Source organism: Molossus molossus, unplaced genomic scaffold (genome assembly GCF_014108415.1).
Source record: "Molossus molossus isolate mMolMol1 unplaced genomic scaffold, mMolMol1.p scaffold_m16_p_3, whole genome shotgun sequence".
NCBI classification, from domain to species: domain Eukaryota; kingdom Metazoa; phylum Chordata; class Mammalia; order Chiroptera; family Molossidae; genus Molossus; species Molossus molossus.
Window position 1 is genome coordinate 130,398,386 of NW_023425366.1, and position 10,866 is coordinate 130,409,251.

The window sequence follows — 10,866 nt, forward strand, 5'->3', positions numbered from 1 at the left end:
TTTCTTGCAGTGCTGATTTGGTCCTAATAAATTCCCTTACCTTTTTTTTTTTGTCTGGGAAGCTCTTTATTTGACCTTCTATTTTGAATGATAGCCTTGCTGGGTAGAGTAGTCTTGGATTCAGATCCTTGTTTCTCATGACCTTCATTACTTCATGCTATTCTCTTCTGGCCTGTAGTGTTTCTTGTGAGAAGTCAGATGAGAGCCTTATGGGGTTTCCTTTGTAGGTAACCTGTTGCTTATCTTTTGCTGCTTTTAGGATTCTCTCTTTGTCTTTAATTTGTGGTAGTTTAATTACTACGTGTCTTGGTGTGAGCCTGTTTGGGTTCTTCTTACTTGAGGCTCTCTGTGCTTCTTGAACTTGAATGCCTTCTTCCTTCACCAAATTAGCAAAGTTTTCTGTCACTATTTCTTTGAATATATTCTCTGACACTTGCTCATTTTCTTCTTCTTTGGGGACTCCTATGATGTGAATATTATTCCTTTTCCAGCTGTCCCACAGTTCTCTTAAGCTGTTTTCCTGTTTTTTAACATTTTTTTCCTGTTGGTTTTCTGATTGGTTGATTTTTTCTACCCTGTCTTCTAATTCACTGATCAGGTCTTCAGCTTCCTCTACTGTGCTTTTTAGACCTTCCAATGTGTTTTTCATTTCTGATATGTCATTTTTTATCTCTTCTTGGTGGTTTTTAGTATCCAATTGGCTTATTTTCAGGATCTCCGCGTCCTTACACATGCTGTTGAGCTTCCTCAAGATCATGGCTCTAAATTCTAGTTCTGTTAACTTGCTTAACTGCACCTCATTTATCTCATCTTCGGTAGAGGTCTCTTGTTCTTTCATTTTGCTTTTGTTTCTGTGTTTCACCATTTTGGCTATCACAGTGGGCTTTGGAGTCTGCCAAATTTTCCCTGTGGGTGTTGGTGTTCTGTTTGTGGCTCCCTCTCTTGGGTTTGAATGGGGCAGAGAGGACTCACTTTAAACACCACTGTTAAGTCTTAACTTTCCTGGTTAGAGTTGCTAACCCAGGGAGTGGTAGTTATCCTCTAGCTTTTTGCCTGGAGGCTATTAGTAGAGGTCACCTGAAGACTCTTGGTTTCTGAGTTGCCTGAAAAACTCCCTCAGGTGCTCAGTGTAAGAGGATTTCCTGAGGGTGGGGCAGATGCTGGTTGTTAATGGGCCTCAAAATTAGCATGTTAATGGCCACCAGGTGGGGTTGAATCTCTGAGGGAGGGGCGCACCTCTCCCCAGGGCCCTGGGAAGGAGTAAGATGACCACAGTCCTGCGTGGCTGCATTCAGCAAAAGCTCTGAGCTCCCTCCAAATCCCGAGTGTCCCCACACAGTTCCAGTCCAGTCTGCCTTCCCTCTGCCGGAGCCCAAGTTGAGTGGGTGCTGCCAATTTAGCCTCTGTCTGGACTCTGCGTCGTGGAGCCGCCTGGTACTTTTAACCTGAGGGCGCTGCCTCCAGCCAAGGGTGGCCATGGCTGCAGCACCAACCAAGGGTGTAGCACCCAGCCAAGGCAACTGGACCCAGCTGCAGTCACCAGATGCAGCCGAGGCGGAGGCAGCAGCTTCCAGCCAAGGCAGCTGGACCCAGCTGAGGGTGCAGCTTCCAGCTGAGTCCCCTGGTCACAGCCGAGTCCCCTGGTCCCAGCCGAGTCTGCTGGTCCCAGCCCTGGCCGCTGCGGACCGTGGGCTCCAGGCCACATCTCGTGTTCTTCCAAGCCTACCAGGATTGAGTTAGTGTCCCTGGTTATGTGGTCCTCCATGCTGCCTTTCAGTTGTCCCTTCCTGACGATGTCTGTATTTTTGGTGTTAATCCAGTTTGGTCCTGGGAGATGGTCTGTGTAGCTTCCATTCACTCCGCTGCCATTTTTTCCTCCTCTTCTCTGATCTTTACTATTTCCTTTCTTCTACTTTCTCTGAGGTATCCTTTTTGTTTTGTTTTTCTAGTTCTTTAAGTTGTGAGGCTAGATAATCTATTAGAGACTTTTTTTCTTGCTTCTTGAGGTAGTCCTGTAGTGCTATGAACTTCCCTCTCAGCACTGCTTTCACTGTATCCCATAGGTCTTGTGTTGTTTTGTGTTCATTTTCATTGGATTCCGGAAGTTTTTAATTTCTTCCTTGATCTCTTCAGTGACTCATTTGTTGTTTAATAACATGCTATTTAGCCTCCATGTGTTCAAATGTCTTTGCATGTTTTCGTTGCAATTGATTTCTAGTTTCATGCCATTGTGATCTGAGGAGATGCTTGATATGATTTCAATCTCCTTGAACTTGTAGAGTCATAGTTTGTGTCCTAACATGTGGTCTATCTTTGAGAATGTCCCATGTGCACTTGAGAAGAATGTGAATTCTGTAGTTTTGGGGTGTAATTCTCTGTAAATATCTATTAAATCCATTTGGTTTAGTGCTTCATTTAGAGTCTGTGTTTCCTTACTAATTTTTTGTCTAGAGGATCTATCCAGTGATGTCAGCAGGGTGCTGAAGTCCCCTGCTATGATTGTATTGCTACCGATTTCTCCTTTAAAGTCTTCCAGAAAATTTTTAATATATTTTGGTGCTCCTATTTTGGGTACATATATATTTATCAAGCTTAGATCATCCTGTTGGATAGATCCTTTCAATATTATGTAATGGCATGTTTTGTCTCTTTATAGTCTTCATCTTGAAGTCTATTTTATCAGATATGAGTATTGCTACCCCAGCTTTTTTTCTTTTTGTTTGCTTGAAAGATTTTTTTCCATCCCTTCACTTTCAACCAATGTATGTCTTTTGTTTAATATATTTTGGTGCTTCTATATTGGGTGCATATATGTTTGTCAAGGTTATATCTTCCTGTTGGATAGATTCTTTCAATATCATGTAGTGGCCTTATTTGTCTCTAGTTATGGCCTTCATTTTGAAATCTGTTTGATCAGATATGAGTATTGCTACCCCAGCTTTTTTCCTTTTTGTTTGCTTGAAAGATTTTTTTCCATCCCTTCACTTTCAACCGATGTATGTCTTTTGTTGTGAGATGGTTCTCTTGTAAACAACATATAGATGTATCATGCTTTCTTATCCAATCAGCTACTCTGTGTCTTTTTATGTGAGCATTCAATCCATTTATATTTAAGGTGATTATTGATATGTACTTATTTATTGCCATTTTTGTTTAGTGTGGTTGTATTTTTCTTTCTATTTCTTCTGTTAATTACAACAATACTTTTAAAATTTCTTTCAGTGCTGGTTTGGTGCTAATGTTCACTTAGCCTTTTTTTTTTTTTTTTTTTTTTTTGTATGGGAAGATCATTTCACCTTCTATTTTGAATGATGGCATTGCGGGGTATAGTAGTATTGTATTCATATCTTTGTTTTTCATGACCTTGATTACCTCATGCCATTATCTTCTGGTCTGTAGTGTTTCTGTTGAGAAGTCAGCTGAAACCTTATGGGGGTTCCTTTGTAGGTAACCTGTTGCTTATCGATTGCTGCTTTTAGAATTCTCTTTGTCTTTAATTTTTGGCATTTTGATTACTATGTGTCTTTGTGTGGGCTTGTTTGGGTTCTTATTTGGGGCTCTCTATGCTTCTTGAACTTGAATGCCTTCTTCCATCACCAAATTAGCGAAGTTTTCTGTCACTATTTCTTCAAATATATTCTCTAACCTTTGCTCATTTTCTTCTTCTTTGGGGACTCCTATGATGTGAATATTATTACATTTCCAGTTGTCCTACAGTTCTCTTAGGCTGTCTTCCTTTTTTTTTAAATTGTTTTTTCCTTTTTGTTTTCTGATTGGTTAATTTTTTCTACCCTGTCTTCTATTTCACTGATCCAGTCCTCCACTTCCTCTACTCTTCTATTTAGACCATCCAATGTGTTCTTTATTTCTGATATGTCATTCTTCATTTCTTCTTGGTGGTTTTTAATTTCCAACTGGTTGATTTTCAACATTTTTATGTCTTTACTCATGGTGCTCATGTCCTTACACATGTTGTTGAGCTTCCTCAAGAACCTGGCTCTAAATTCTAGTTCTGTTAACTTGCTTAACTGCACCTCATTTATCTCATCTTTGGTAGAGGTCTCTTTTTCTTTCATTTAGCTTTTGTTTCTGTGTTTCACCATTTTGGCTAACATAGTGGGCTTTGAAGCCTGCCAAATTTTCCCTGTGGGTGTTGGTGTTCTGCTGTTTGTGTCTCCCTTTCCTGGGTTTGGAAGAGACAGGGAGGACCCACATTAAACACCACTGTCAAGTCTTACTTTCTTGGTTAGAGTTGCTAGCCCAGGAATAGTACAGTTATCCTCTAGCTTTTTGCCTGGAGGCTATCCATATCAGTTACTTGAAGAGCCATGGCTTCTCAGCTGAGTGAAAAATTCCCTCAGGTGTTCAGCATAACGGGATTTCTCAAGGGTGGGGCAGATGCTGGTTGTTACTCAATTTGCATTTCAATGGCCACCTGGTGGGGTTGAATCTCCGAATGAGGGGCCTCCGCCTCTCCCCAGAGCCCTGGGAAGGAGTAAAATGACCACCATCCTGCGTGGCTGCAACTCAGTAAAAGCTCTGAGCACCCTCCAAATACCAAGTGTCCCCTCACAGTTCCAGTCCAGTCCATCCTCCCTCTGCTGGAGCCCAAGTTGACTGGCTGTGGCTATTTTAACGTCTATCCCGGCTCTGTGCTGTGGAGCCGCTTGGGAGTTTAACCCAAGGGCACTGCTCACAGCTAAGGCCACTGCTGTCTGTGAGCTCCCAGCCCCCTTCTCACACCTCCGCAAACCTACCAGGATTGAGTCAGGGTCCCTCATTATATGGTCCTCGCAAACTGCTTTTTTGTTGCTTTTTCCTGATGATTTGTCTGTATTTTCGTTGTAATTCCAGTTTGGTCCTGGAAGATGGTCTGTGTAGCTTCCATTCACTCCACTGCTATTTTGGAATCTCGAAAAGAAGGGTGTTAGGTACATAGACTTCCCGGGTCAGCTACATATTGTGGCTGGGTCCATCTTGATGGTCTGCCAGTCCACCCACTCCAGTGTCTTTCCAGGAGGGTTGTCTCAGGCCTGGGGAGACAAAGACGCTTCCCAGACTAGGCCACCTGTGTCTGAGTTCCTCTTGCTCCCATTCCCCAGTATACAACCATGAGGAAGGAACATCTCAACCTTGCTGGGAATTGTTCTGGCCACTAACTGTTGGTAGGATTCTGGATCCATTCCTCATGCAAGAGCTATCAGAGAGGCTTTCATTTGTTCCTAGAGTGGAATGAGCTTATCAGGGCTACCTTTTGTTGCTAGTTTTGGGGTAAAAAAAATGCTGGGTCTTGGCTGCCTTCTGTTGAGCATGGTGCATTAAGATGTATGCCCCTGTGTTCCTCTTCCAGGTCTGGTGTTTTTAAACCAAGTTGCAGCCTTCTTACCACCTTTCGGCATTCCTTGTTTGCCTCTGAATGTTTCCAGGGTTTATGGTTGTGCTTAGCAAGGAGGCACAGGAAGCAATGGGTCCACACCATCTTGTCCAGACCAGAAGCCAACAGTATATTTTGATGAGCAGAAGTTTCTAATTTTGATGAAAGCAAATCTATTAAATTTTTCTTTTATGGTTATTGCTTTCTATGACCAGATAAACTTTTGCTACCCCCTCTTCCTCCATGTAAAGACAGTTTTTGTCTGTTTTACACTAAAAGCATTATAGTTTTAGCTTTGAAATTTAAATCTGTAATCCATTGTAATTACCTTGTAGTATGAAGAAAGCCCAGGGTTTATTTTTTTCATATATATTAAATCATTACAATGCTATTTATTTGTTGATCATATGTCATTAACAAACTGTAATGATTACTGTAGCTTTATAATAAGCCTTTAAGAGAGAGAGAGAGGGAAACATCAATGTGAGACACATCAATTGGCTGTCTCCTGCACAACCCTGACCAGGGCGAGGGATCAAACCTGCAATCCAGGTACGTGCCCTTGACGTGGAATCGAACCCGCGACCCTCTTGTGCACAGGCCAGTGCTGCAACCAAGGAGCCAAACCAGACAAGGCTACATTGTACATCTTAAACTTACAAAATATTATATGTCCATTGTATCTCAATAAAATTGGGGGGTGGGGGGAGAAGACCAAAGACCTGAGCAAATAATATGGGGAATTTTGGTGTCAGGAATCTATTTCAAATATTTGGGGACACAAGCACAGTTAATCAGTGATAAAAATAAATCTTGAAATGACACTGAAGACATAGAGCCAACGCATATTGTTGAAGCTAAATCCATTTCTGCATATAGATAATGACTCAGTAAATGGAAGGAAGTTGGCATAGAATAGAGACATGGAAGGATGGGACACACAGAAATAACATGTGCTGTTCTACTAGTGGTTTTATTAATCTTGCCTTCTATTAATGAGCATCTGTATTCTAAACACAGAATTTGGCTCCATGTTTATGTACTACAGATTGACCATTTATTCCCATCACCACCAGGATATCATCTTTATAACATCTTCTAAGGAGACACCATTTTCAAAGCATGTCTTTCTCTCTCCTGCCCATTGGCTATGCTATAATCAGATTCTTCTAATGCCTATAGATGTCCTAACTCTAAATCAGTGTGGCTGAGCCTTAGAGTTTTCCCTAGAGATTTATGAAAGAACTTAAATTCTCTGTTGTATTCAAAGAAAGAGAATTTTTCCATGCCTGGTTGTCTGTTAGTGAAGATGAATCTGCTTTAGGATTATTTATTGCACCATGCTTTGTAGAACTAGAAGCATTGCTTGAGTAGTCAAAGTTTCCCATGAATCTAAGGCCTTGTGCATGGATGACACAGTGTCTCTCTTTACCGCAACATGCAATAATTAGGAGCAAAGGCATAAAGTTACTTAGATCTGGACTCATATCCTTGCTCTACTGTATACTAATAGTTTCCTCTTGGGAAAATTAGTTTCTTCATTTATAAAATACAATTAGTTATGTCAAATTCTTTAAAATTCTAGAAACTAGGAGTACAATTATTAGAAAACTTTAAATAAAACTTTCTCACCTGAAGGGGCAGAAGGTCATTGCTGTTTTTGAAGTCATTGTCAAAAACAATGGCAGCCAGCACTCTGTGAGATCTATAGTCATACTTCACATACTTCTCAAACTCAGTTTCTGAAGAAAAGCCTTTAACTGTAGAGGTAAAATTGTTCACTTAAATAAAAATATCTGATAAGTCCTCATGAGAGAGGAGATACTACTTTATAAGGACAAAAGCCTGTCTAAATATTATAAATTTAAAACACTGTTTCTCAAATATTGGTATCATAAGTATTTAATAGATATTTGGGACTCAAAACAATTTTAGGTATTTTATAAAGTTCCACTACAATCTTAAATAATAATCATTATAAAATATATATACAGGTAAATCATTAGTCATCAGAAATGTGCAACATAATCACAAAGAGATACCACTTCACATCCATTGAGATGGGTATAATAAAAAAAGACAGTTGATAACAAGTGGTGGTAAAGATGTGGAAAGACTGGAACCTACATACATTGCTGACCAGAAGGTAAAATGGTAGAACTTTATATAAATCTAGCAGTCCCTCAAAAAGTTAAACATAGCATTACCATATGAGATATTCAGTCTACTCCTAGGTATATATCCAAAAGAAATGAAAACATATGTATACATAAGACTAATAGATGAATATTCACAGAAGTATAATTTATAGCCAAAAGGTGGAAACAACCCGAATGCCCATGAACTGATAAAGGATATATCAACTGAATACAGTATATTCATACAAGGGGATATTATTTGGCAATGAAAAGAAATAAAGTAATAATACATGACAAGACACTGATAAACTTTGAAAACATATTAAGTGAGCCCTGGCCGGTTTGGCTCAGCAGTTAGAGCATCAGCCTGCGGTCCCGAGAGACCCGGGTTTGGTTCCCGCTAAGGGCGCATACCTCGGTTTCAGTTTGTCCCCAGTCCTGGTTGGTTGTGCGGGTGGCAGCCACTCGATGTGTCCCTTCACATTGATGTTTCTCTCCCTCTCTCTGTGTTCCTCTCTCTCTCTCTCCCACTCTACCTGAACGGAAAATGTCCTCAGGTGAAGATAAAGAAAAAAAAAAATTAAGTGAAAGAAGACAGTCAAAAAAGATTACATAGTGCTTTTCTACAAGATCTATATGGAAGGTTTGTATATAAACCATTTATATAAAAGGTTTATAATAGGCAAATCCATAGAAAAAGAAAGATTGCTTTTCTAATCTTGGTGAAGACAGAAAAAAGTGGTGTCATGACTAAAGGTCATGGGACTTATTTTCGGTGATAAAATATTCTGAAATTGTGGTAATAGTTGCACAACTCTGGAAATATGCTAAAAGCCATTGAATTGTGCACTTTAAATGAGTGAATGCATGTTATGTGCATTATATCTCAAAAAAAGTTATTTTTAAAAAACTTAAGGTAAATCAGAAGATGGGGATCACTTAAGACTGTGCTTTAAAAAACAACAATTTCATGGATAAATAGCTGTATGGAAATACCAGAGGAAGGAGTTGGTGAAGGTCGATCAGCAAAAAATTACCTAATCTAAACAAGGGAGTAAAAAATGGGAAAGAAGGTGAATAGAGCCTTGACGACCAGTGCAACTATACCAAATGTCTAGCATTTGTGTCATCATAGTCCTAGAAAAGGAGTAAGAAGGTTATGTTGAAAAACAATGTTGTTTTACAAATAATCGTCGAAAATTCTGCAGATTTGCTGAAAGACAGAAACATATAGATTCAAAGGGTTTGGTGAACCCTAGACAGAATAAACCACTAAAAAAAATCTGTGCTTAGACACATCAAAATCAAACTTTTGACAAATAAAGAAATAAAATATCTTAAAAGCAGCTGGAGAGAAATTACATTATTTATAGGAAAGCAAGGATTCAAATAACTGAAGATTTTTTTCCTGAGACCAAGGAGGTCAGAAAAAAGTGGTAAATATTTTTTAAATGTCGAAAGAGATCACTGTGTATCCATAATTTTATACTAAATAAAAATAACCTCAAGACCATGAAGTTGAAATAAATACATTCTCAGATGAAAAACAAACAAACAGAGTTCATGACTAGTAGACTTGCTCTAAGAACTTATTACAGAAAGAAAGTTATTCAGAAAGAAGAAAAATTACATCCAAAGAAAACTTGGACCTCTGAGAATGAAGAAAGAGCAACAGCTATAATAAATATTTGCGTAAATAGCTTTCTTAAGTTTTAAAAAATATGTGTGTGAATTATAACATATTCTGGTGAGGTTTTCAACTTATATAGATTTGAAAACTACAACACAAAAAATATAAAAGGGATCTATACATTGGTAATCATTTGACATTATGATAAAGTGATAAAAAATTAATTCTGAGTGTGAAAATTAAGTATGCATATTTTAACTCCAGGAACAACTACTAATAATATAATATATCAGAAGTCTGATTTATCCATTTTTTTCTTTCATGGATGATGCATTTGGTGTCATATCTGAGAATTCTTCAACTACTCTAAGTTACAAAAATTTTCTATGCAATTGCTTTATCATTTTACTTTTAGATCTGATTCATTTGGATGCAGTTTTGCATAAAGGGTGATTTTATTTGTATCTATTGATGTCCAATTGTTCAGCACATTTGTTGAAAAAGTATTCTTCCACTGAATTCTATTGCACCATTTGTAAAAAAATATTTTGGCCTATTTGTATAGGTCTATTTCTGGGTTCTTTGATGTATGTGTCTATCCCTGACCAATAGCACACTGTCTTTATAACTACAATTATACATCTTAAAATTGAGTACTGTAATTCCTCCAAATGTATTCTTTTTTCTGCATTGTTTTAGCTCTATCAAAAAAAAATAAGGATAAGTTTTAGAGAAAACCTTAATTTCTAACCTTTTATACTGATGTTTAAATTCCTCTTCGCATTCTCAATGATCTCTTTTACTACAGTAATATTAGAAGGCACGTAAGCCAATTCCCACTCTTGAGGATTTTCGAGGAAAGAAGGTATACCACTGATGGGTTGACGAATATAATACTGAGGTCCAATAACACTTATACTAGTGAATGCACGAAATAGCAAAAGCAACATCGGAAACACCAATGCTGTTAAGACATCTGATATTAAATTAATGAACTGCCTTCTCTAGAAGAGGAACAAAAGGATAGTGTTAATCAATTTAAGAGTACACATTCAATGCCAATGAACAGTTCTATTATAATAAGCTTCTGCCAGTTTCACTCTGAAAAAGCTAGTGTTTCCTGGACTGTGTTATACCACCCCTCCTTTCCACTACAAATCTTATAGGTCAGACTATAGTACTGATTAATTCAGTTTTATAGATTTGGAAGAGCTACCTACAGCTATGAAATAGATTTTTCAAACACACACACACACACACACACACATCCTGAACTATAACAAATGAGCATTTATAGACATTTTCCATAAATTCTTTTACCTACCTTTATGGTAAAATTTTTCCAGAGAAGCACTGAAAATTGGTTGAATGTCAACAAATCCATTCTTCTACAAAGAGTGTATATTCAACTCCAGGTATGGAGAAAAGGTTTTTTAATGTTAAGTAACCTAATAATGTGAAGATCAAGCATATAACAGTATTACTACTTTTTCCTAACTTTACCCTTATTTAGACTTAAAGATTGATACAAGAATATATATTTAAAATAAGGAAAATTATATTGTTTATAATTTTCTATTAACTTATTTAATATCTAATGAAGTTCCAATATGTTTAAAACACAATAAATAAACATAACAGGAAGAAGTGGTTCTATTTCTGCAGGATCTGATGTTTCCTATTCTAGTTTCTAGGACTAGATAGCTTCACAGGTAAATTCTACC

At 37.9% G+C, this 10,866-nt stretch overlaps 1 protein-coding gene across 1 annotated transcript in view; it reads right to left on the reverse strand.

The window, feature by feature from the left end:
* The window catches only part of LOC118642706 (ATP-binding cassette sub-family A member 3-like), a 54,851-nt gene extending 44,325 nt beyond the window's left edge, over positions 1-10,526 (reverse strand). Inside the window, exons 1-3 of the mRNA XM_036280628.1 lie at positions 10,467-10,526; positions 9,894-10,146; positions 7,007-7,134 (exon numbers count right to left, since the gene is read on the reverse strand). Coding sequence (XP_036136521.1) covers positions 7,007-7,134; positions 9,894-10,146; positions 10,467-10,526 — 441 coding nt within the window. The remainder of the gene's footprint in view (positions 1-7,006; positions 7,135-9,893; positions 10,147-10,466) is intronic.
* Between the last annotated feature and the right edge of the window lie 340 nt (positions 10,527-10,866).